The sequence below is a fragment of the Rousettus aegyptiacus genome, unplaced genomic scaffold, assembly GCF_014176215.1.
Source record: "Rousettus aegyptiacus isolate mRouAeg1 unplaced genomic scaffold, mRouAeg1.p scaffold_m13_p_14, whole genome shotgun sequence".
Taxonomy (NCBI): Eukaryota; Metazoa; Chordata; class Mammalia; order Chiroptera; family Pteropodidae; genus Rousettus; species Rousettus aegyptiacus.
Window position 1 is genome coordinate 43108708 of NW_023416289.1, and position 25090 is coordinate 43133797.

Below are 25090 nucleotides of genomic sequence, written 5' to 3' on the forward strand. Positions count from 1 at the left end.
AGTAGGCCTCAGTTGTCTCCGCCAGTGCAATGGCCAGCAGTGCTGGCCCCTCCCGAACGCCCAGCCTCCTCTTCCCGGCCGGCCCCGCCCCCGCGACCACGTGACGCGTGGGGGTTTTCCCGTTCCCCTTGCGTGACGTAACGACAGGGTACGAGCCAATGGGCGCGCAGGCTGGCGGCGCCGGGGAATTCCGCCGCCCCGCCTCCGCCCGCCGCTCGCCCGGCCCGGCCCGCCGCCCCCCGCAGCCCCGGGCGCCGCGCGTCCTGCCCGGCCTGCGGCCCCAGCCCCAGCGCCGCATTCCCGACCCGCGATCGTCCCCGCACCGTGCCGCTTGTTCACTCGGACTGCCCGCGTGTGTGTTTTGGTCTGGGCCGGCCTCCGGGCCGTCCGTCCCCACTGGTCCGGCCATGCCGAGTCGCCGCGTCGCTAGACCGTCAGCTGCGCCGGAGCTGGGGGCCTTAGGTAAGCGGGGCCGGGGTTCAGGAGAGGATTCTGCGGCGGGACTGGAGGCGCGAGGGTTCTCGGGGTTCCGGACTAGTCTGGGGGTTCCTACAGGAGTCTAGGGGTTTTGCAGGGAGAGTGTGAGGGTTCTGGGAACGCTGTGTTAGAGGGAAGGAAAAAGGCAGAGGATGGTGACAGGGTCCGGTCCAAGGTGAGAGAGAGGCGTCCCACTATAGAGTGAGGAGGGGGCGGGGCTTGACCCTGAGGCAAAGAAGGGGGCGGGGCCCCGACTCTGAGAGGGGCGGGGCCCGACTCAGAGAAGGTGGGGCGGAAACAGCTCCCGCGGAGTGGGGGCGGGGCCAGACTCAGTGCGGGCGAAGGAAGAGGGGCCTGGCTTGCAGAAGGGGCGGGGTCTGACCATGAGAGTGGGGAGGGGGCGGGGCCTAACTTAAAGGAGGAAGCAAGACTGTTCAGAGAAAGAGGGCCTGGAGGAAAGATAGGGGCGGGGCATACTCCGACAGGGCGAAGGGGCGGGGCCTGACCCTGATAGAGAGAAGAGGGAGGGCCTGTTCCGAAAGAAGGGCGGGGCCTGGCTCAGAGAAGAAAGAGGGATTGAGGTTTGCCTTGGAGAGCGCAGTGGCAGGGTCTGAGAGGGAGAAAGGGACAGGCTTGACCCTGAAAAAGTGAAGGGTTAGGGTCTGACCCCGAGAGAAGGAAGGGAGCAGTGGCTTTCCTAAAAGGTTGAGAAGGGCTCTTCCAGGCCCGACCTTAAGGGAGAGAGGGTACAGGACTTGACTATGATGAAGGGTAGGGTGAATGACAGAAACTAGGGAACGTGTCCACGAGTTAGGGAAGGAGGCAAAGCCAGGCTCTTTGGGCGATAAGAGTGAGGGCTTGATCCAAAGGGGCGGGGCCAGGAAAGGAAGGCAATGGGGCTTGAGAGATTCTGTGGGATCTCCATCACCGCCTGAGACTTGCCTCCCTCCCTGCAGGGTCCGCGGACCTCTCCTCGCTCTCGCTGGCGGTTTCCAGGACCACGGGTGAGCAGCCCTCCACAGTTCCTGCCCGCCTGCACTCTCCGGACGAGGGAGGGGGGACTCCATTGGGCATGCGTCTGTCCGGGGGTTTCTCGGAGGTCCACCTCAGCTTTCCTTGATGGTGCCCCTCCCTGCTCGTTGAGATGGGGAGGTTCCAGAGGCCCCCTACCTCCCAGGTGATTAGGAGCTGGATAGGTAAAACTAAGCACCTATTCGCACTGTAAGAGGAGCCCTCTGTAAAGATTAGCTGTGGTGGCGCAGAGGGTAGTAATCGATATCTCGGGCTTTAGGGCTGGGTTTTACATGCTGGTGCCACCCCTGCTCACTGCGCAAATGCCTCCAAGTCACTCCCCCTCTCCGGGCCTCATCTGTAAGATAGGCATATCAGTGCCTCCCTTTCAGGGGGATGGAGAAGATTCAATAAGCTAGGACAGGTAAACTTTCAAAGCAGTGTCTGGCACACAGAAAAGGCTCAGTAAGTGTTATTGTTATTGTATTATTACACTAACACTTGCCATGCAAGTAAGTGTTAGCAGTGTAATAATACAATAATAATAATGATGATGATAATGATAATAATTAGACAGCCTATAGCAGTGGTTCTTAAACCTTTGTGTGTGTCAGAGTCACCCTGAGAGCTTGTTAAAACAGAGTGTTGGGCCCCACCTCCAGAGTTTCTGATTCAGCAGGTCTAGGATGGGTTCTGAAAGTTTGCATTTCTAGCAAGCTCCCAAGAGAACCACTAGTGTATAAAGTCCCTCAGCCTGTACCATCTAAAATTTAGTGCTGTCCAAAGAAATGTAGAATCATAGTCAAGTGACAACATCCTCCCTCTTATAAATTTGCTGAGATTTGGAAGGCAGGGATGAGTCCCGTCACCATAAAGACTCAGTGGCCCTAGTGGGCTGGGTCTGAGCCTCTCTCTGGAGGTAGAATCTTGGGATGGCCCCCGGAATTGCTGGCCTGGCTGTGGAGGAGGCTCTGTGGGTTCTGTAACAGGTCTGTGAGTTGTGGTGGTGGCGAAAGGTGAGAGATGGCATTTGGGCCAGGTACTGCCCAAGCACTGGTTCTGGGCAGGAACAAGGCGGAGGCTTTTCTGACCCGAGACCTAGATCTTTGGTCTCAATCGAGAGTGATTTCTGACATCATCCGTTCAATAAATATTTATTGAGTGCCAGTTCTGTACCTGGCCTAGTGCTGGGGAGTGCTATGGACTCAGCAGTGACTGAGACGGCCTTGGCTCTGCCCTCATGGGGTTCCCTACCTAGATGCAAAGGCAGACATGTAAATAATAAGTTAAGTAATTTAAAAAAATTATGAAATGCAATAAAGGCTATGAAGACATCTCGGGGTCAGTGATAGCTCATAGCAGGGTGGAGATGGGTGAATTGCTGGGATAGAGGAAAAATTTTCCTCATTTTGATGGGCCAGATGCATACTGGGCCCTATGTACACAGTGGGGATGGGGTAGACATGTCCCCACCCCGGGACACAAATGTGAATCACTGTAACATAAGGTCATGTCAAGTCTTAATCGGTGCCACGTAATTGGTAAAACAAAGGCACCTAACTATAAGTGACCACAGTGGGATTCTTGGGGCTATTCTGGATACGGCGAACAGAGAAGACCTATCTAGGAGGTGACATTTGGGCAGGGACCTGAAAGAAAGCCATTAAAAGAACTGGAAGGAGAGCATTCTGCCACAGACCAGCCTGTGCAAAAGCCCTGAGGCAGGACCCTGAGCATGTGTGCTCAAGCGTGGTCCATCCTGGCTGCCCCTGGATGTTGGCAAGCCTGTGCAGAAGGTTGAGCGGGCAGTGCCAGGTGTTATTTGAGCTGAGCTCTGAGTGAGGAGAAGTTCCCAATATTTCTCGGCTGAAAGAGGATGTTAGATAATGATATTAGCTAAGCTTTACGGAGGGCCGAAGGTGGTCAGACCCTGTGCCAAGCAATTTCCTGGTGTAATCCTGAATCCTCACGTTAAAGCCTGAGGTCCATTTACAGAGCTCATTTTATAGAGAAGGAGGCTCAGAGAGGTTAAGTAGCTCGTCCCAGGCCACACAGCCAGTGAATGACAGCTGGGATTCAAACTAACACCTGTGTGACTCCACACCCATGCTCTCAAACCACATCTTCCAACATCCTCATTTTATAGTCATACCAAGGCCTAGAGAGGGGAAGTCCTTAAAATAATGTCTCCCGACACCTTGTTTAATGGCAGCCAACATTTATGTAGCACTGACTGTTGTGGTCGTTCTGAGTGCTTCCCACGTAGCATTAGCTCATTTAATTTTCCCAATGGCCCAACAAGGCAGGCATTATCATCGTGTCCATTTTATAGATAAAGAAACCAAGGCACAAACAGGTTATGTAATGGGCTCAAGGCCACACAGCTAGCAAATGGGAGAACCAGAATGTGAACTGAGGCAGTCCAAAGCTCTGGCCACTGCTTTCCCCTGCAGACTAAGCTCCTCGAGGCCCCCAGACGAAATCTAACTCATCTTTGGGTCCCCAGGTCATCCAGCACAGAAGCCTAAGGTTTTTCCAAGTCGAAGTGACTTAAGGTTGTCCCCGCCAGTGATCTATAGCATGTCCCTTCCTCTCTCCCAGCCTCAGTGTCCCCATCTACCAAGTGCGAGTGTCTTCCCCACCCTGCTGATTCACAGATTGCATGAGATAATGGGTGCAGGAATACTGCTCTCCAAGGAGCAAAGGTCCAGTGGTCAGGAACCACTCCCTGAGAGTTGAGGAGGAGGACAGGTCAGGCAGTGGGGCTGGCCGGTGTCTGAGGCCAGCGCAGGCAACCCTGGGTGCGGCATCCAGTCCTGGCCTGCCCTCCCTTGCTGTGTGACTCCGGGCTCGCGTGTTCTCTCTGGGTTTCCCCTTGTCCTGTCTGTGGAATGAAGGGAGGTTGGTTTCGGTTTCTCCATAGCCCCTTGCGGGGCTGAGCTTTCCTGAGGAGGTGACGAGTGCTTTCCCAGAATTACTGTCACACCCCCTCAGGTAGCAGGGGCGAACCCAGGCTGGCGGGTGGACACCGATGGGGGACCAGGCAATGATGCAGAATGAGCCGCCGCCTGGAGGTGGAGGATCAGTTTCCTGGGATCTTCAGATACCAGACAGTGACCCTGGGGGGCCTAGGGTGGGCTATAGAGAGGGAACACGCCCACATTTTATGTACAATCTTAGATGTTCATTTTCCCTCTGGCGATAAGACCCTTAGTTTTTCCTCCAATTTCCAACCACACTTTGTAATCTCTGGCCTAAATGTTTTCGGGAGGCATTTGAGGGGCTCCTGAGCCTGCAACCCTAACATTGGGAGCTAAAGGGAGGGTAGCCCAGGAGTGGGGAGATGGGACCTTGGGTTTGGCACCCCAGTGAGTCAGAACACAGTTTCCCAGGATGGAGGAAGCAGGACGAGAGAGGGTCCCAGGAGGTGACGGGGGTGGCAAATCTGTCTGAAAAGATAAAAGTCTTGACCACATACTGGACCTCACCTTTCTCTTTCTCTTTCTCTTTCTCTTCCCTCCGCAGATGAACTGGGTGAGTATCACTGGACAAGTTTGGGGGGAGGCTGAGGCATCCAAGTGCTCACAGACGGGGAGCTTGGCGTTTGTTGTTGGGGGGCTGAGAGGAGGGTCACAATGTGACTTCCAGGACTGTTGAGGTATTTGAACAAAGTCACGTTCCCATGTAGCAAAGACTCCACATATGTTGGCTGCCTTTGGTGTCACTATTACTATTAATGGTGTTTGTTCCTTGGTGAATTGTTTTTAGTACCTGCCACCTGCCAGGCACTGTTCTAGGCACTAAGGATTCAGCTAAGACCAAACACTAGTGGGGGAGACAGTACAAAAAGAAATGAATGAACAAGATGAGGTTAGGCTGGGCTAAGGGCTGTGAAGGAAAAACAGGAAGAGGGAGAGATGGCCGGAGGAAGACATCAGGTAGGACCCTTCTGAACAGGTGACATTTGTACTGAGACCAGAGGATGAGAGGAGCCAGCAGCGGTTGAAATGGGGGAAGTGGGGAACAGGTAGATGGGGGAGGAAGGACGTAGCCCTAAAGAGGGCCAGGCTTGGCAGGTGCCAGTAACAGAAAAAAGACCGGATCAGGGTGAGGTGGCGGGGGTGGGACAGCAGGGGCCAGTCCCCAAGGCTCTGTGGCCAGGGTCAGAGGTGTGGAGTTTTGTTTTTGTTTTGTCTTTGTGAGATGGATGGAGTTTAGGGAAGGTTTTATATGGGCAGAGGGTTGACTTTGATTCTCAGGGAGATGGAAGCCACCAGAGGCTTCGGACAGAACCAGGACAGGGTCTGACGTAGGTTTCTGGCTGTGTGGGGGGGACCGGCTGGGGGAACCCGGAGCAGTGGTTCAGATGGAAGACCTGGAGGGGCGGCGGACCAGGGTGGAGGCAGTGAGAGTGGAGAGAAGCTGTGGCATTCGAGGTAGAGGCAGAATAAGGTGACGCAGGGGACTCGCAGACATGGGATCACGAGCAGGTCACACAGACGCCCATAGTTCCAGCTTGAGCGCTTGGTGGATGGCGGTGCTGTTTCAGAGGGGAGCGGACGTGGGGGTGCAGAGGGAGAAACCAGGCCATTGTCCTGGGTTCCTGGCTTCAGGAACTGGAGAGCCTGAGGGGGCTGTTTGCAGAAAGGTCAGCAGGGCCTTTTTTGTGTATTCAGAGCTGAGGCCTCTACGTTCAGCCCGCAAGAAATGTTTAGAGGACATGAATGGAATGGAAAAGGCGGGGAGACACGGGTCTTGGGGGTCATCATGCCTTTACTTGCACAGTCGGCGTCACCCCCGATTTTCGCTTCTCCCGCAGAGATCATCGACGAGTACATCAAGGAGAACGGCTTCGGTCTGGAGGGGGCGCCGCCGGGCTCGGGCGAGGGGCTGCCGCGTCTGGTGTCCCGCGGGGCGGCCACCCTGAGCACCGTCACCCTGGGCCCCGCGGCGCCCCCCGCCACGCCACCACCCTGGGGCTGCCCCCTGGGCCGCCTCGGGCCCCCTGCCCCAGGCCCCGGGCCGCGGCCGCACCTGGTCATCACGGAGCAGCCCAAGCAACGCGGCATGCGCTTCCGCTACGAGTGCGAGGGCCGCTCGGCCGGCAGCATCCTCGGCGAGAGCAGCACCGAGGCCAGCAAGACGCTGCCCGCCATCGAGGTGGGGCCCGGGGCCGGGGCGCTCGCGCTTCCCGCGCCCCGCCGCATTCGCGTGCGTGTGTCAATTCACGTATTTGATGGCGAGTATTATTACTGCCGTTGCTGTTGTTGGAGCTGGTAATACTAGGTCACCTGGCCCCAAATTCGAAAGAGCGCTCAAAGCAAGGCCTTCTTCCCGGCAGTTTGGCAGTATTGATCCAAATTATCATTGCCCGCGAAGGCTGTGCAGCCTCCTAGTTCAGGAGCCAGGCCTTAAGAATCAGAGAGCCGGGGTTCGAATCCCTCTTCAGCCATTTGTTAGCTGTGCAGCCTTGGGCAGCTTACTCCGTTCCTATCTGTTTCCTCCTCTTCAAAATGAGATAATAATAATAACCAACCAGCAGGGGTTGTTGGGAAGAGTGAATGACTTAATTACACATACTGAGTGCTTAATAGAGATGAGTCGCTAGTACTATCATCATTGCCGTCATTGTTCTAGGCTGGGTCATTCCACTTCTAGGAATTTATCTCGTAGCTATGTCTGCCTCTGGGCCCAAAAAGCGATGTACAGGTCATCCACTGCAGCCTTGTTGTGTAGAGAAGAATTGGAAATGCAGACTGGTAAACTAATCGATAAACATCTACACATCAGAATTCTATGCTGATGTGACAGATGTTTCTGTGTATATGCGCAGATAAAAAAAATGTCTATGATTAATACTAAAAAATTTTAAATGAAGATTCCCTTAGGTACTGATGTGGAAGTCTCGCCAAGATACATTAATAATCCCCTCCTAATTGAGGCGAACAACCCTACTTGGGATATTATGCTATTGTGGTAAAAGAGGGAAAAATAAGATTTTGTATTTGCATTTGCCAGTATGCGCATAAACAAACTGGAAGGGAATACAAAACTTAATAGAGGTGATTACTTTTGGGGAGGACTGCTGAGTGGATAGGTACAGGTAAGATTTTTTTTTACTATATACATCTTTATTTCATTTTAAACTTTTGAATTATATGATGTGTTCAAAGCATTCGGGGAAAAAAAATGAAGATTCATATAAACAGAATTTAAATTAAGTTAAAATGAGCCGTCCCCCAGAACCTGCGGGCTGGTTTTTCTCTACAGGTAACCATTGCTAGCAGTCTCTCATGTATCCTTCTAGAAGCATTTTATGATAAGACGATAAGACAGTCAAATAGATACTATCCCCCCTTTTTGTACATAGAGGGGAGCATAACAGATGGTTCCTGACTTACCAGATGGTTCGACTTATGATATTTTGACTTTACGATGAAGTGAAAGTGATATGCATAATAAATTACGAGGTATTCAACGCTTTATTATAAAATAGGCTTTGTGCAAGATCATTCTGCCTGACCATAGGCTAACATAGATGTTCTGAGCACGTGTGAGATGGACCAGGCTAAGCTGTGGTGTTTGGCAGGTCAGGTGTATTAGATGCATTTCGACCTAACGATATTCTCAACTTAAAATGCGTTTATTGGGATGTAACCCCAACGTAAGTCAAGGAGCATGTGTGTGTGTGTGTGTGCGCGCGCGCACACACACACATGCACACACACACGCTGTGCCGTGTTTTTTTTACTTAAGAATATATCTGGGAGCTCAGCTCAGACAAGCATGTTTAAAGCTGCCTTTTTCTCTTGACCATTGTACCCTGTCGTGTGGACATGTGGTAATTTATTATTCAGGCTCCCATTGGTGGGCATTTAGGTTGTTTCCAGTCTCCTATTACTACAAGCAGGGTCGTAGAGAACATCTCAGTCCATCTGTTCTTTCCTCTATGTTTGTCACTCTCGAATGACTTCTGGAAGTGGAATTACCGGCCAAAGGTAATTTGATGGATATTTACGAGTTGCCCTCCCTGGGGACCGTATCCATCACTACTTCTCCCAGTGGTGTCTGAGAGGCCCGGTTCCTTGCTCCTCCTCAATACTGAGCCTTCACGTGCTTTTGGATCTTCGCCCAAATGATTATTGAACCCGAATTGTGTACTAACTATTCCATAGCTCCAGGTCCCAGCCCCAGTGTATCCCTGGTCACTGGCTTCCAATCTCCTCTGAATTCCCCACCACGTGGCTGCCAGAGCAGTCCTGTCACATTAGACATCTACTCCTCTTCACTACTCGGAACCCTCCCTTGGCTCCCCAGTGCCCCAAGGAGGAAGCCCAAGCTCCTTCTTGGGCCTCCAAGACCTTTCATGTCTAGCCCTTGCCTCCCATCCTCACCCTGCTCCTCCGTATCCACCACCAGCCTACCACCAGCCCTTAGTCCATAGTTTACTTTCTGTCTGAACTGCTTTCCTCCTGAGCCCTGGTCACCTCCTGCTCACCCATTAGGCCTCAACCCACTGGGGGGACACCTTCCCTGGCCCCCACACCAGGTCTGAGCTCCCTTGTAAGGTCTCCTGCCTCCCTCTCCTTCTGCCTTAATGGGATCTGTACTCGTGGGTTAATTTGGAGGATTAGCTGAGCAACCTGTCCTTCCTCCAGCAAGTTGAGTTTTAGAGTTAGAAAGGTTTGGGTTTGAGTCTCAGCTCTGCCACCAACCAGCTGTGTGAATTGAGGCAAATCCGGTGCTAATCTTGGCCTCAGTTTCCTCATCTGTAAAATGGGGATGAAGCCCACAGGATGCTATGAGGAAACCAGGTATATGGCCCCGCATGGGCCGCGGCTCCCTTTACACAGCTGGGCTGTTGTGGTGGTTGCATTTGATTTGGCTCCAGGGCCAAAGCAACCTGCAGTCAGTGACGTGCTGGTTAAAAGAATGATTTCCTTTGAAATGTATGTACCCAGACACTGGATTTTCAGGAATGGGGCAAGGGGTGTGTATTGAGGGACAGTCACAGCCTCTTATTTATCTTGAAGCATTTTGGTTGTTTTTCCAATTCAATAGGTGATTTTTTTTTTCAACTTTATGTCTCAACTTTTTCTTTTGAAAAAATTCAAATCTACATAAAATTGACAAGAATAGCACAATGAACACCTGTCCGCATTTTGCCACATTTTTTTGTGTCTCTTCATATAGACATGTATGGAGGGAGATTTTAAAGTGAGCCGGAGATATGACAGTACTTCACCCAAAATGTTTTGGCATGTGTCTCTTGAAAACAAGTACATTTTTCTATAGTGTAGGAACTGTAGAATCACACCACTGTTATATCACACTCTAGAAACTTAATATTCAGTCAAGGATATTATCTACCATTAAGTTCATATTCTAAGTATCCCAGTTATCCCCAAAATATCCTTTATAGCTGTTGTTTTGTTGTTTACTTGTTTAATATCCAGTCCAGAATCACATGATATGTTTGGTTGTCAGGTCTTGCTATGGCCTGAATGTTTGCATCCCCCCAAAAATTTATGTTGCAGTCTTAACCCCCAGTGTGATGGTGTTAGGAGGTGAGGGCCTTTCGGAGGTGTTTAGGTCGTGAGGGTGGACCCCCCATGATTGGGATTGGGGCTTTTCTGAGGGACACCCCACAGAGCTCGCTTGCCCCTTGGACCGTGTGAGGACGCAGTGGGAAGTTGGCAGTCTGCAACTAGGAAGAGGGCCTTCGCCAGAACCTGACTGTGATGGCCCTTGATCTTGGCCTTCCAGTGTACAGAACTGTGAGAAATTTCTATGATCAGCCACCCAGTTCATGGTATTTTATTATATCAGCACGATTGGACTGAGGCAGGTGTCTTTGGTGTCTTTTGATCTGAGTTTGTTCTCAGTCTGTCTTTGTGTTTTGGGATGTGGTCCTTTGTGGAAGACAGGACAGATGTCCTGTTAGAATGTCCTACATTCTGGGTTTGTTGGCTGTCTCCAGATCAGATCGGGTTATTTGTCTTGGCGGGAATACCCCAGCAGTGAGGCTGTGGCCTTCTCAGCGTCTCTCATCAAAGGACATGGGGTGGCAGATTGTCCCAATATCAGTGAGGCCGAGTCGGAGTCCCTGGTTAGGGTGGTGTCTTAGTCTGCTTGGGCTGTCATTACAGAATGCCACAGACTAGGTGGCTTGAACACAGAAATTTATTGTCTCACAGTTCTGGGGGCTGGAAGTCCAAGACAGGTGTCCACAGGGTGGCTGTCCTCCGGCCTCTCCCCTTTGCCTGCAGATGGTCTTTCCTCTGTGTCACATTTGTCTGATGTCTTTTTGTCAAAATTACCTCTCCTTATAAGGACACCAGGCAGACTGGATCAGGGCCCACCCCAACAGTGTCATTTTTACTTAATCACCTCTTTAAAGGGTCCATCTCCAAATTCAGTCACATTCTGGGGTACTGGGGAGTAGGAATTTAAATATGAATTTTGAGGGACATAATTCAGCCCATGGGTCCAACTTTCCTCTCGTAAGTTATCTGTGGAGTGACACTTGAAGGCTGTGTTTTCCCCAACTTTTTATTTCTAAGCCTTTCCGGGCAATTATTTTGGCTTGGTGTCAGTTTCGATTTCAGAGAGTTAGATCAGTAAATGCCCAACAATAGAGGATGACCTGTTTCTGAAGCTGGATTCAGGATTTTTAACCTCCTCTTTTGCAGGAGGAAACTGAGGCTCAGAGAGGGTAAGTTACTCACTTGGGGGCACACAGCGAGTTTACTCTAGCAATGCCTGCCACTTGCTAAGCGCCCCTGTGTGCCAGCTATTTAACAATACCTGTCTTCTGGTTGAGAATGGAAAGATCAGAGAGGTTTATCATGCAGACGCCAGTAGGAGAGCCTGGATTTGGCACCAGGTCTGGCTCATTCCAAGTCCTAACGACTCATCCATGATCTGTGTGACATCTCAAAGATGGGAAGCTTGCAGTCCTGCGGTCTTCATGAGTCCCCAAACTGTTGACCCTGAGCTCTTCAGAATCTCCTAATAGTACAGGAAGAAGCTGCTTAAATGGATGGTTTTAATTCTATGCGACTCCATGAAATTTATAGACAATATTACCTACCTCTTCTCATAGTCATCCCCGGAGTTCACAATGCCCTAACTTTAGTATGAAGGAGAGAGGACAATAATACAACCTCTGTAAACACATTTTATTTCAGTATGTAGATGCTCGGGCACAGCCCCAGGGAAGTGTGATGAAGGTGACAGTGGCTTTTGACCCCATTAATGCAGTGGCCGTGAAATCAGCCTGACTCAGACTGGCAGAGTTGGTGACTTAAATGCCATACACCCGGGGTTGCTATTGGTGATGGGATTTACCTAAACGGTGCACAACTCAGTCTAAATAGACTCTAGTCTTCCCTGATTAACCATGGTGGTTTCAGTCCTTGCAAATTATGCACATTTAAAAATTATTGGGAAAAATAATATATATGTAAAACAGTGCTAGGTTCTGGGCTCTGGTCATTTTCAATAGGTTCGTCACTAATGTGAATGTCGGCAGGATGTTCAGAAGTCAGGCAGGGCTTGTGTGGGACTGCCCCGGGTTTGCAAGCTGTGTAGCAAGCATCTCTGACCCTGTGTGCTGCCGGATGACGGTCCGCCTTGCAGTGTCAACCAAATGTCCAAATGTCCGCTAGAGGGCAGTATCAGCCCTCTGAATCCCATGGGTCCCCTCTATTTTTTAAGCACGGGCTTTAGAAGTTCAGAGCAGGCTTCGTAGAATCTTTGATGCCAGCAGCGCCCAGAGGGGAACCCAAAAAAGCCAAGTCGCTTTGTGGGCCTGGGCCCATCACCTAAATGGGCCAGTTTTTACCTGCTGCCTCCTGCAGCTGTTGAGCAGGAAGTCAGTCTCGGTTGCCTTAACTTCCTTACTCAGGAACAAGGTGATGTCTCATAGCTTTTTAGGTGCAGGTGCCAAAATTTTCCCAATGTTTGATTAAAAACTAAATTTTTTTCTAGTTTTTAAAAAACATTTCATCAATGTATAATTGATATACAAAAATGCATATATTTAATGTATGCATTTTTGATGAGTTTGGATGAAAAATGATAATCTACAGAAAAATTAAAAGAGTAGTACATTTGAGCACCTGTGTACCCGTCACCGATATTCACCAGTTGCCACATATGCTGTACCTGTCGCCCTCTCTCCACACACACAAATACACACGTTTTTGCTGAACAACTTGCAGATGAGTTGTAGATACCATGCTATGTCACTTCTAGATACTTTAGTGTGCATCTCCTAAGAGTAAACTCCTTCACGGCTACAATACCTTTACTGCCCCTAGGAAATTAACAGTATTCCATATTATTATCTAATATAGAGTCCATACTTAAATTTCCAGTCATCCCCAAAGTGTGTTTTATAGTCGTTCGTTTCTTCCCCCTCAACTCAGGACCCAGTCAAGAACCATGTGTTGTGTTTCCTGGTCTTATCTCTGTAGTCTCTCTCCGTTTTTAAAAATTGGGTTCTACTTAAATTATAGTTTATCTTAAATTTATATTAAGAATTATAATTAGCGAACTAAATTAAAGTTTTAATATGATAATTAAAACTTTCATTGTAACTATTAAACATTTTTATCTTGATAATGAAATTAACTTTGAATATAAAGGTAATACAAATTTATGTTGACTTTATATATTAAGTTATGTTTTCTCTTTATATATATAAATATCAAGTTATAAATGTACAGCTCTATGAATTTTTGCATACATATACACTGTGGAACTACTAGCCAGATTAAAATCCATAATTTGTTTTCCTTTAACCCAAAATATAATTCCATCTTTTTATCGTTTTTAATGACACTCATGTTTTTGACCTGGTGACCCACAATTTGAGTTTGTCTGGCGTTTCCTCATTATTAGATTCAAAGGGGCCAGTCACAGCGGTGATGTGGTGTCCTTCCTGGCCAGCAGGGGGTGCCCAGTCATTTTGGCCCACTATTGGTGACGCTGACCTTGATCTCCTGGTTAAGGTGGCGTCCACCAGGTCTCTCCACTGCAGAGGAGCCTTTCTCCCCTCATCACTGGTACTTGCCACTAACACCAAATAGGCCATGCTTGGAGATTCTGTGTGCATTCAGCCTGTAAAAGTCTTAGTGGCCCAAGGGAGTGCATCGGTGGGCGGCTGTCATGTTTCGAGGCCCCCTGGCCACCAGTGGGAAGCCTCAGGTTTAGGATCTCAGAGGAGTCTTCGGCCAACACCCTCCCATTATCCTGGGGGAGGGGGTGGAGAGCTACCCAGAGAGGCCCCGGGGAGTCTGCGGTGGGATCCCCAGAACGCCTGTCTTCCTGCAGCTCCGGGACTGCGGAGGACTGCGGGAGGTGGAGGTGACCGCGTGCCTGGTGTGGAAGGACTGGCCTCACCGAGTGCACCCTCACAGCCTCGTGGGAAAAGACTGCACCGACGGCGTCTGCAGGGTGCGGCTCCGGCCTCACGTCAGTCCCCGGCACAGGTACCCGACCCCTGACCCCTGACCCCTGGCCCCTGGAGATTACCCGAGGAAACCTTAGGGCAACTGGCAGCTTGGCTGGACTCTCCCTGTCACATTTCCTAGACTGGGAAACTGAGGCCTAAGGCGGTGAAAGGTCTCATCTCTCACAATAAGTTTATATTAAAAATTGTAATTAATAAATTAAAGTTTTAATTTACTTTTCATTGCCCACCCTTTCTGAACCTTTTCATTTTTTATGTATTAAAAACATAAATTATAAAGTAAGTCAGCCCTGCCACTGGCCACCTGCTGTCCTTTGCCTCTCGGAGCCTCAGTGTCCTCTACAAAATGCCCCCGTTTTGTAGATACATCATACATAAATTTTTAAAAAATATTTTTTATACATGAAAAATTAAAAGGTTCAGAAAGGGTGGGCAGTGAAAAATAAATTTCCTTCTGTCTTAGGTCCTCCAGGTACCAGTGCCCCTTCCTGGAGGCAATTAAAAATGAGCTAGGCATAGATATATTTTTTATGTATAGATATAGTTTTTTATGCAAAGGTGTATTGTTTATACTTAGGTATATTTGTTTTTTCCTTTTAAATGGTAGCAGACACTTGTGCCTCACTTTCGTGTTCCAGTACATCTCAGAGATCGTTCCTATTGTAACATCTAGAGCTTCCCTGTCCTTTTTATTGGCTGTATAGTATTCCAATGTGTGGATATACACAGTAGTTTGAACGGGTCCTCTATTAATGGGCATCTACAGTGGTTCCAGTCTCCCGAGGCTCTATGCCTGACTGTGCTGCAGTGAATGGTTACATATAGGTTATTTTTTCTCTAGTTTAAATTCTTAGAATCGAAATTCCTAGCTCTATGTATATGTGTATTTTTAGAGCTTTACACATTTACTAAGGGCAGGGATCTTTGTCTCTTGTTCTCTGCTATATCCCCCAGTGCCTCGTACATGCCTAGCACGCAGTAGGTACTCAGAAAATATTTGTGGAATGAATGAATACTGCCAGATCGTCCTCCGAGGTGTAATTGCTGGAGCACTTTACAGCTCCCCTGTCCCCAGCAGTGGGTGAGAGTGCCTGATTCTCCACAGCCACACCAGCAGAGGGGATTAACAGATGTTTTCATCTTTGCTGTTTGGATGAGTTAAAAAAAAATTGGCATCACATTGGTGTTTAATTTGTAGTTTTCTTGTAAATGAGGTCAGCCTGTGTTGTCACGTGATAAAGATAAGGGGCGTTCCTGGGTTTTCTCAAGGGTCCTTGACACCCCCAAAGGGTTCAAACCCCAGACCCCGCCATGGCTGGGAGTCCTGGGCCAGGGATGCCTCAGGCCCCGGGACTGTGAGCCCCAAGGCAGCGTCTGCTGGAACCCTCCACGGGGTAGGGCTACGCCTGCCCTTTCCCGAGCACCTCCCTTCCCTGCACGCAGCTTCAACAACCTGGGCATCCAGTGTGTGAGGAAGAAGGAGATCGAATCCGCCATTGAGCGGAAGATCCAGCTTGGCATTGACCCCTACAACGGTGAGTCCCGGTCCCCGCGCCCCACCTGATCTGCTCGTCCCCCAGGCCCCTCTTCCCTCTGCCCACCCCATCCCTTTGCCTTCTCCGGGCCCCACCATCTCTTCCAGTCCATCCCTCCTCTGTCCCTTGTCCCCCCACCAGGCTTTCTCCCCTCACCCCTACTCGGCCCTCCCACGTCTCTCCCCTAGCTGGGTCCCTGAAGAACCATCAGGAGGTGGACATGAACGTCGTGAGGATCTGCTTCCAGGCCTCTTACAGGGACCAGCAAGGACAGATGCGCCAGATGGACCCCGTGCTCTCCGAGCCTGTCTATGACAAGAGTGAGTCAAGGGTGCTGCATCCATAGGGTTGTCTTGGGCCACAGGCAGCAGAAAGCCCCAGTACAAAGACATGAACCAGCAGGGCGTTTTTATACGTCTCAGCTATGAAGCCGCTCCTGTGGTTTCAGCTGCTTGGCAGTGTGGGGGCTCTGGCTCAGCAGCTCTGTGATTCTCTTTGCTTTTCCCCTCATGGTCATGGACTGGCTGCCACGGCTTCAGACAGCATGTCACTCTGTATGCTGTACAAGCTATAGACTGCCAATCCCCGGGCTCAGTATTTACTATACAGCCCATGGAAACAGGGCCTCCTAGTGTAGAATGCCCAACCTGTACGACTTCACTGGGCAGTCTTAGGGAAGAGGCAGCATGAGTAATACTATTTCTCTCTTCGATAAAACAATATATTTCCCAGAATTCCCCTAGTAGACTTCTGCTTATGTCTCAGTGGCCAGAACTTGGTCTCATTGCCGCCACCTCTAGTTACAAAGGAGCCTGGGAAAGCAAGCATTTAGGATTCTCATCCTCTGTAGAGGGGTACAAGCATGGAAGAGGGGACTGGAAATGGCTGGTAGGTCTTAGGCAGCCTGCAGCGATGGCCCAGCATCAGAGTGGGGAAGGACGTTAATCCAGTGAGGGCTTTTATGGATGCCAGTGAGGGAATCCCAACTCAAATGGGGCGAAGGAGAAAAAAAAGAGAAATCTGCTCGTTCTACTGTCCTGTTCCACCCAGGTCCTCAGAGATGTCATTGGGATATCTGTCTCCTCTCTCAGCTGTGCTTCCTCGTGTTATAATCATTCTTGCCAGCGCCTTCCACCGGGGGCAAAATGACTGCGTGCAGCTTTAGGCTTACATCCTACCAGCTTGGCACCTCTTCTTCGCTGGCAAAGAGAGCTTCTCCTACCAAATATTTTTGTTCGGAGTCCCAGGGCTGTCTTTCATTGGCTTGGCTTTGGTCATGTGCTCCTCTCTGACCAATCAATGGCCAGAAGGAGGCGATATTCTGATTGGTCGGGTCAGAGGCACATGATCACTGCAGAGCTAGGCCCTACCCAATCATTCCCATGGCTGAGGTGACAGAGGGTGGCCCTCCAAGGAAAATTGAGGGGCCTCTTAACAGAAGAAGGGCCAGGACTGCTAGATGGGCAGAATGATAAGTGTCACTACAGATTTCAGGCCATTAACCCTCATCTAAGAATTGTCTCTGGCGGGTGTGTGTCTCCCTTTCGGCCAGACACTCACCAGCCTCAGCTCCAGGACTTGTGATTGTCCATTAACCTCTCTCGTCTGAGGATCTTCATTTTTTTGTCCAGACCGATGGTTCCAGGAGGGTCAGGCTTCTCCATTTCCTACCTTTCCACAGTGCAGGTGGGCCCCCACAGGGTACCTGGTAAGGCTTGATGACCGAATTCATTTTTTCTAAATATACCTCTTACTCCGGCTCCTTCCCAGAGTCCACAAACACGTCCGAGCTGCGGATTTGCCGAATCAACAAGGAGAGCGGGCCGTGCACGGGTGGCGAGGAGCTCTACTTGCTGTGTGACAAGGTGCAGAAAGGTGAGGGGCCTGGGGCAGCATGCGCAAAGGGGAGTCTAGCGGCTCGCAGCATTAGCCAGGGAGCCCAGGAGGGTGAGAGGGTGACAAGATGCTGGCTAACCCTCACAGTGGAGCAGAAGGATCCAGAACTCGGTTTGGGAGTGGGGCACAGTTGATTGGTTGGTTCCTTCGCTCAGCAAGTCACAGTCTCTCATTCATGTACAAAGACAGAGGGCCATTCGTGGTGGCCCACGCTGGGTGCCAGACAGGCCTTGCCATCACGAGCTCACTGTCTGGGAGACTCTGATACTAAAATCATTTGCACGAGTAAATGCTTTATGATGATTGTGATCAGAGCTGCAGATAAAGAAAGCAGAGCATGTTTGCTCAAATGTCCCTTCTTCAAATAGGTTTAAAAAAACCTTCACCCAGGATTACCCATTCATAAGGGTGCAAGAAGAAGCCTTCCCTTTTACTGTGTATTTCTTTTCTGCCTCCTTTTGCATTTCTTAACATGTCACTCTACTGCAAATGACATCACCAACAGTAATACAAACTAGTATTTATCTTGCTCTGGCTATATGCCATCGTTCCTTAGATCATCTAATCGCCTAGTAATTCTATGAGGTAGAGCATTTTATTACAATACACATTTTACAAATGAGGAAACTGAGACACAGAAAGGTTAAGTAATTTGCTCAAGGTCACACAGCTAGGCAGGAAGAGACAGGATTTGAACCCAGGCAGTCCATGCCATTCATCATTTCTTCTAAGAGGAAAAATAATAAAGAGAGTTAAAAAAAAATTAGGAAGATGATGAAAAGGTAATATTTGGAGAAAAATAATACAAGGAAAAGGGATATAGAAGAATGGCTCAGGGTGAGGTTATGGGGCACAGTTTTACTTAGAGGGACCGTGAGGCACCCCTCTCAGGAGATGACTTTGAAGCTGGGAAAGATCTATGTGGCTGTCTGAGGAAGAGTATTTCAGCAGCGGGAACAGCAAGTGCAAAGGCCTTGAGGCAGACACCATCCTGGGTGTTGGAGGGACAGAGAGGCTGATGGGGTAAGAGGGCAGTGAGGGAGGAGGAGAGTGTGGGAACCTGCCACCGCCCCAGGGATCCCCCCGTCCTTTCTCAGGTTGTGCGATTACATAGTTAACATCTGTCTGCCCCACTGAGTCACAAGGACAGGACCTGGCACTGCCTGGGTGAGCAGCTATATCCCCAGAACCACCCAGTTAAGGACCAAGCACACATGAGGTTCTCAGGAAAAAAACTGTCGTCACTAATTCCTCCTTTTTTTTTTTTTTTTTTTTGGCTACAAGCTTTGCTCTTAAAAAAAAACCAAAAAACCCAATTAAAGTATTTTTAAGTGTCCTGTTCAGTGGCATTTATTATATTCACAATGTGGTGCCTCCACCACTATCTAGTTTCAGAATAATTTCATCACCTCAACAAGAAACCTTGTACCCATTAATTCAATAGGTACCCCCTATTCCTTCCTCCTCCAGGCTCTGGAAGCCACTAATCTGTTTTCTGTCTCTGTGCATTTGACTCTTCTGGACATTTCCTATCAATGGAATCCTATAATATATGACCTTGCATGTCTGACTTCTTTCCCTCAGCATGTTTTCAAGCTTTATCCATATTGTAGCATGTGTCAGTGCTTCATTCCTTTTTATGACCATGTAATAGTCCATGATATGGATCTACCACACTTTGTTATTCGTTCATCTGTTGATGAGCATTTGGGGAGTTTCCACCTTTTGGCTACTCTGAATAGTGCTGCTGTGAACATTTTTTGTTTGAACACCTATCTTCACCTAGGAGTGGGAGGTTCTTATAAAACCTTGAATGAATGAGCAGATGGTTATTGGTGGCTCCTCTGTGCTGGGCCCTGTGCTGGGACACAGCAGTGACAGACTGGCCCAGGACCTGCCCTCGCAGGCCTCTCAGTTCAGTGGGAAGTAAGGAAAGGTACGAATTACCAGTGTGGGTAATACCGAGAGGGAAGAAGACCAAGTGCTGAGATCGAACGACAGGAAGACCAGACATAGTCTAGGCATCTGGGAAGGCTCCCCAGAGGTGGTGACATGTGAGTTGACATCTGAGGAAGGTCAAGGATATTGTTACAGGCCTGGGACTTGGGGCCGGGGCAGGGAAACTGTTCCAGGTGTGTATGAATGACTAGAGGCAGGTGCGAGTCCTGTTCCGTCATTTATTCACTGGCCAATTGCAAGCAGGTGACCTCTCCACCTGAGCCTCCATTTCATCATCCCTAAAATGAGTCACTGCGAAGAGCTGGCATTTATTGAAGATTCTCTGAGTGCCAGGCCTGGAGCGAGTACTTTGCGTAATGCTAACGGGAACACTCACACTTAACATGGATTGAGCACCTATTATATACTAAGCCCTCGTCTAAGCCTCTTACATGGCGTGACTTAGTTAATCCTCCTAAACTCCGGTGAAATAGATGCTGTGATTTTTCCTGTTAAGTGACGAAATTAGGCCTTGAGATATCAGATAACTTCCTCAAGCCCTAGCAGAGCTGGTGGTGCCGTGTTTTCGCCTGCTTGGATTCCCATGTCGGCTCCACCACCTGCTGGCTGTGTGACTTTGGATGAGTGAGTTTACCTCTCTGTGCCTTTGCTTCCTCCTCCATCTAATGGGGCTCCTAAAGGTACCTTCTTCATAGGATTTCTGTGTGACTTAGAGGCAATCTTTGTGTGTCTGATACATACAGTCTCAGTATGCAGTGTTAATGTGACGAAGGAAGTCATGCAATAAGACAAGAAAAAGAAATAGCTAGCAGAGTAGCACACTGAATCCTGACTATTCCCTACCAGCTATGTGACCTTGGGTAAGTCTCTTAACCCCTTCAAGCCTCAGTTTCCCCATCTTTAAAGTGGGTGTGTAGAAAAGAATTAACATTGCAGATCTGAAACCTATCCTTTGAAAGTTTGCTTATGAGATCGGCTCTTGGCTGGCTTCTGGGAACTTGTATTTTGAGAGGGTCCCCACCACTCCCTGACTGATAAGAGGGAGTCGCTGTGCCTAAACTGTTTGACAAGGGGGCCCGGAGGACGACTGTTTGCTGAGTTCCATTGAGTCCCCTTCGTGAATCACTGAAACCGATGGTGGTCTTGGGGTCCCCTAACACAGTGGGAACATTCGCTCTACCTGCCTTTCAGGTCGTTAACAGGATTAAATGAGCTAATACATAAAAATGTATATAACATGGTGTGCGCTCAATAGGTTAGCTGCCACTATGATTAGTTTCATTCTTAGGCATGTTCCTATCGGTGTGTGGGAGACCGAGTGAGCTGGGGGCCTGGAGGGCCGGGGTCTGGGCTCAGCTGATGTCCCCACTCTCCTGCAGAGGACATATCGGTGGTGTTCAGCAGGGCCTCCTGGGAGGGCCGCGCTGACTTCTCCCAGGCCGACGTGCACCGCCAGATCGCCATCGTGTTCAAGACGCCGCCCTACGAGGACCTGGAGATCGTCGAGCCTGTGACAGTCAATGTCTTCCTGCAGCGGCTCACTGACGGCGTCTGCAGCGAGCCTCTGCCTTTCACCTACCTGCCCCGGGACCACGGTAACCACAGCAAGTCAGGGGCACCCACTGCCCTAGAGACCAGGTCTTCGGCCTTGCCGGGGGAGACCCGGATCGGGAAAGGGGAGAGGCAGAAGTGGAATGCAGGCTTATAGTTACACAGACTGGGGTTTGAATCCTGGCTCTGCCACCTACTGGCTATGTGACCGTAACCTCTCAGAGCCTTAGTCTCCTCCCCAGCGAAAATGAAATAATAATAATAATTCCACCACCTCATGGCATTTTGGGGAGGATTTGATCATTCCTCCCCTCACCATGCCTGCTCATGCCTGGCCCTATGCTGGATAGTACTGGGGACACAGTGGTGACCAAATAGCCACAGCCCTGTCCCCGAGTCTCCTAGTTCCTATGAGGGGACAGACCCATTCCTGTACAGTGACAATAAGTGAGGGCAGGAAGGGGTGGGAATGCTCAGGGGGTTTCGATTGCCCAGAGGGAGCATCCAAACCAGGCTTAGGGGGCAGGGAGGGTTTCTTGGAGGAGGGGACGGCTGAGCTGGTGATGGGAGGATAAATAAATAATTCTCCAGAGAAGGGGCGGGAGTCGAGGAGGAGTTTTTTTTTTAAGCAGCCAGAACAGCAGGTGCAAAGGCCCTGAGGCAGGATGGTGCCTTGGGTGTTACAGGAATAACAAAGACCAGTGTGGTAGAAGAGGATTTGGGTTTTACTCTGAGTAAGATGTGGACATCTATTTGCATTGGTTGGCCAAGAACTGGAACAGCATCGCAACTTCCTAAATGGTCTCTAAAATTAATTCTTACTTCTTTCTTTGATGCATTACTTTGTGTGTCCTTGCTGTCTCCTGAACAGACAGCTACGGCGTGGACAAGAAGCGGAAACGGGGCATGCCCGATGTCCTTGGAGAACTGAACAGCTCGGGTGTGTCCCCTCTGCCCCTTCCCCTGGGAGGGGGTGACTGACCCCCTGCCCTGCCGTGCCCCAGGGTGGGAGGAGGGGCTGTCGGGATCCAGGGGTCCTCATCTCTGTCCTCCCTCAGACCCCCATGGCATCGAGAGCAAGCGGCGGAGGAAAAAGCCAGTCTTCCTGGACCACTTCCTGCCCAGCCATGGCTCAGGTGGGTCCTGGCTCTGTGCCAAACCCTTGCCCCCTGGATTGGGCCGAGGGTGAGCTGCAGCCCTGTTTCTCTGGCCACTTCAGGCTTCACAAGAGCTCCCACAAGGCCAGTGACACACCACTCAGCAACAAAAAGTGGGAAGAATGGCAGTTCTGGACGGTCAGCAGGCGCTGAGCTCCACTCAGCCATTTTCCTGCTGTGTGACCTTCGCCAAGTTCCTCTACCTCTCAGAGCCTCTGAGGTGCCCCTGAAGTCTCACCACATACCTACCTCATTAGCCTTTTAAATTTTAACATACTAATTTTACAGACGCTCTGTGACAGGCACATAAATGCTACGTGTGTCTTCTCTCATTTGATCTGCACAATCGCCCCACAAGGTGGGTGCTGTCGTTCCCCTGGCAGCCATTTTGCTGGTGAAGAAACCGAGGCCCAGAGAGGCAAGTCTCTTGTCTAAGGTCACAGTTACTCCGTGGTGGAGCAGGGATTTGCATCCGAGTACCTGTATAGATTAATGATGATAGGTGTGAAACAGGTAGCAGGGAGAAGATGGATAAATAAGGGTGGTTGTTAGAGCCAGCCAACCTCAATTTCAGAACTGGCCCCGGCCCTCATCTCAACTCACATGCCAGACTCCTGTTCCCACAATCTCCAGCCCTGTCTGGTTGCTGTCAGAGGCCTCCCACCTGCTGACCACTAACTAGCTCTAAGAATACTGTCCCTGACACCCTCACTACCCCAGAGCACTTAGCTCCTGGCTAGCCGCCAGCCCCTCAGTCTGCCCAGCCTGGACTTCTCCAGCGAGTCCCACCCTGGAGGTTGCAAGTACCATCTGTTGTCCCCCGACCCCACTACAACTGGTAACCAATGCCCAGCAGCTCCGCCCCTAGCAATCAGCGGTCCTAGCCCATTTCATCAGCCTTCAAATCTCTTTCTCATCAGCCACCTGCTGTTCATCTGCTTCCTTCATCACCCCAATTTCCTACTGTGTCAGGCCCCGCTCTCTCATCCTTGGGGCAAAGCCGCCTTGGCACTATAGTGTAATGGTTAGGAGCACGCCCTCTGGATTCAAACTGGGTTTGAATTCTGAGGCCATAATTTAGCTACTGTGTAATCTCTTTGGGTCTCACTTTCCTCATCTGTTAGATAGAAATCTTACCTCTCAGGGTCGTTTATAGAATTTATTGTGTTATTTAAGCACAGTGGCTGGCACAGAGTTAGTGCCCATGCGTTAGGGACTTGCCCAAAACTAAGAATGTCACCTGCATTTGTTATGATCATGTTTAACTATATTCACAGCAAAACCCCAAAATAACAGGGACTTCAGTGGGATAGAACTTAATTTCTCCTCTCACATAAACACAGTCCAGAGGTAGGTGGCCCAGAGATGGTTTGGTGAGTGCATGATCATCAGAGTTCTAAGCTCCGACCTTTTTCAACTTGCAGTTTCCATTTCATGGTCCAAAGTGGTTGCTGCAGCTCTAACCATCATGCCCACATTCCAGGCAGCAGAATTTAGTCACATGACCATACCAAGCCATAAGAGAGGCTGCTGGGAAATAGAGTCCCAGGAGCCCTGTGTCTTTTTCTGAGATAAGCATAATCAGTCTTTGCTGGTGAGGTTTATCTTGTCTCAAAAAGAGACTCTCCTATAATGACATTCATCATTCTACCTTCTAATTTGAGGACTGATGACTTCTTACTTGGGTCTCCCATGATGTGGAGATGTCGCTTTTGGGGTTGTTTCTATATTTGAGGGTGCTTTCGAGCCTCTTCTCCTTCCTCATTCTCGGAGAAAACTCCCCAGCACCGCAGGAGCCTGTTTTCAACCCCAGTTCTCCTTGGGATTAAAAGAAGCCATGCTGATGCTGCATTTAGCCTGGGCCTGCCCTTTTGAGTTCGTACCGGGCTAGAAGGTGACCCTAAAGCCCACCATACTTCTTTCTCTTTCTTCTCATCCCTGCAGGCACATTCCTCCCACCATCAGCCCTGCTGCCTGACACAGACTTCTTCCCCAGCGCCGGCGCTGTGTCCCTGCCCAGCCTGGAGCCCCCTGGAGGGCCGGACCTCCTGGATGATGGCTTTCCCTATGAATCCACAGCCCACATGCTCTTTATGATGGACATGCCCCCGGCGCCGCCACTTGCCAGCGCTGTCACAGGCAATGGGGTTGCAGGGGCCACGGTTGGGGAGCCTCCTGGCCCTGAGCCACTGACACTGGACTCATACCAGGCTCCGGTCCCGGGGGACGGGGGCACTGCCAGCCTTGTGGGTAGCAACATGTTCCCCAACCAGTACCGTGAGACAGGCTTTGGGGGCGGCCTCCTGTCCCCTGGGTCTGAAGCCACGTAGCCCCCGCGGTGCTGGAGGAGAGGCGCTGGGTGGGGAGGGAGGTGGAAGGGTACATAGGTACCCGACAAGGATGTCCAGCATCCCTACTCCCTTGGGCCGCTCTTGGTCAGGTCTAAAATCTTCATCCTTCTGAAACGGACATCTTCAGTGCTGGCGAGAAGCTCCGCTGTATTGTTTCCCCTGAGCCCATTTTACAAATGAGAAAACTGAGTCCAGAGTGGAAAAGGGCTTTGGTGCCCAAGCACTAGCTTCTTGAAACTGTGTCAGCTCCCACAACTGAGGACACTTTCTCCTGGAGGATTCTGAAGAATGTACATATGGGAAAAGGGTGCAGATCCCCAGGCCTCCTACCCCATGAAGGTGGGGATAGGTTGTTTGTTCAGAGTCTTCCCAATAAAGATGAGTTTTTGAGCCCTGGGGGTCTCGTCTCTCTTTTTGGTTGGGGAAATGCCGCAGACCCTTAGCACAAAGCCTGCACGCTTTGCTCTGCCCCGCCCTCCCTCCGGGCCCCGCCCTCCCTCCGGGCCCCGCCCTCCCTCCGGGCCCCGCCCTCCCTCCGGGCCCCGCCCTCCCTCCGGGCCCCGCCCTCCCTCCGGGCCCCGCCCTCCCTCCGGCCCCGCCCTCCCTCCGGCCCCGCCCTCCCTCCGGCCCCGCCCTCCCTCCGGCCCCGCCCTCCCTCCGGCCCCGCCCCTCACG

At 50.4% G+C, this 25090-nt stretch overlaps 1 protein-coding gene across 2 annotated transcripts; it reads left to right on the forward strand.

Moving 5' to 3' along the window:
- The first annotated feature begins 222 nt into the window (after positions 1 to 222).
- Positions 223 to 24811, forward strand: RELB (RELB proto-oncogene, NF-kB subunit). Of its 2 annotated transcripts, XM_016150272.2 has the most exons (12): positions 223 to 462; positions 1434 to 1481; positions 5014 to 5022; positions 6308 to 6648; positions 13828 to 13985; positions 15410 to 15501; positions 15690 to 15821; positions 17272 to 17376; positions 20736 to 20951; positions 21779 to 21847; positions 21966 to 22043; positions 24009 to 24811. In XM_016150272.2, exons 1-12 carry the CDS (start codon positions 408 to 410, stop codon positions 24392 to 24394), a joined length of 1689 nt encoding a protein of 562 aa, XP_016005758.1. In that variant the 5' UTR covers positions 223 to 407; the 3' UTR covers positions 24395 to 24811. The 2 variants fall into 2 exon arrangements, with proteins under 2 accessions (XP_016005758.1, XP_036088387.1); XM_036232494.1 differs by lacking the exon at positions 5014 to 5022 and having other exon boundaries at positions 272 to 462.
- The last annotated feature ends 279 nt before the right edge of the window (positions 24812 to 25090 follow it).

Bases quoted from the DNA above. Each gene is read 5' to 3' on its own strand.
- RELB (XM_016150272.2), top strand. From the start codon at position 408: ATGCCGAGTCGCCGCGTCGCTAGACCGTCAGCTGCGCCGGAGCTGGGG. The intron at 13,986-15,409 runs GTACCCGACCCC...CCCTGCACGCAG, and splicing joins CACGTCAGTCCCCGGCACAG to CTTCAACAACCTGGGCATCC. The intron at 17,377-20,735 runs GTGAGGGGCCTG...ACTCTCCTGCAG, and splicing joins GTGTGACAAGGTGCAGAAAG to AGGACATATCGGTGGTGTTC.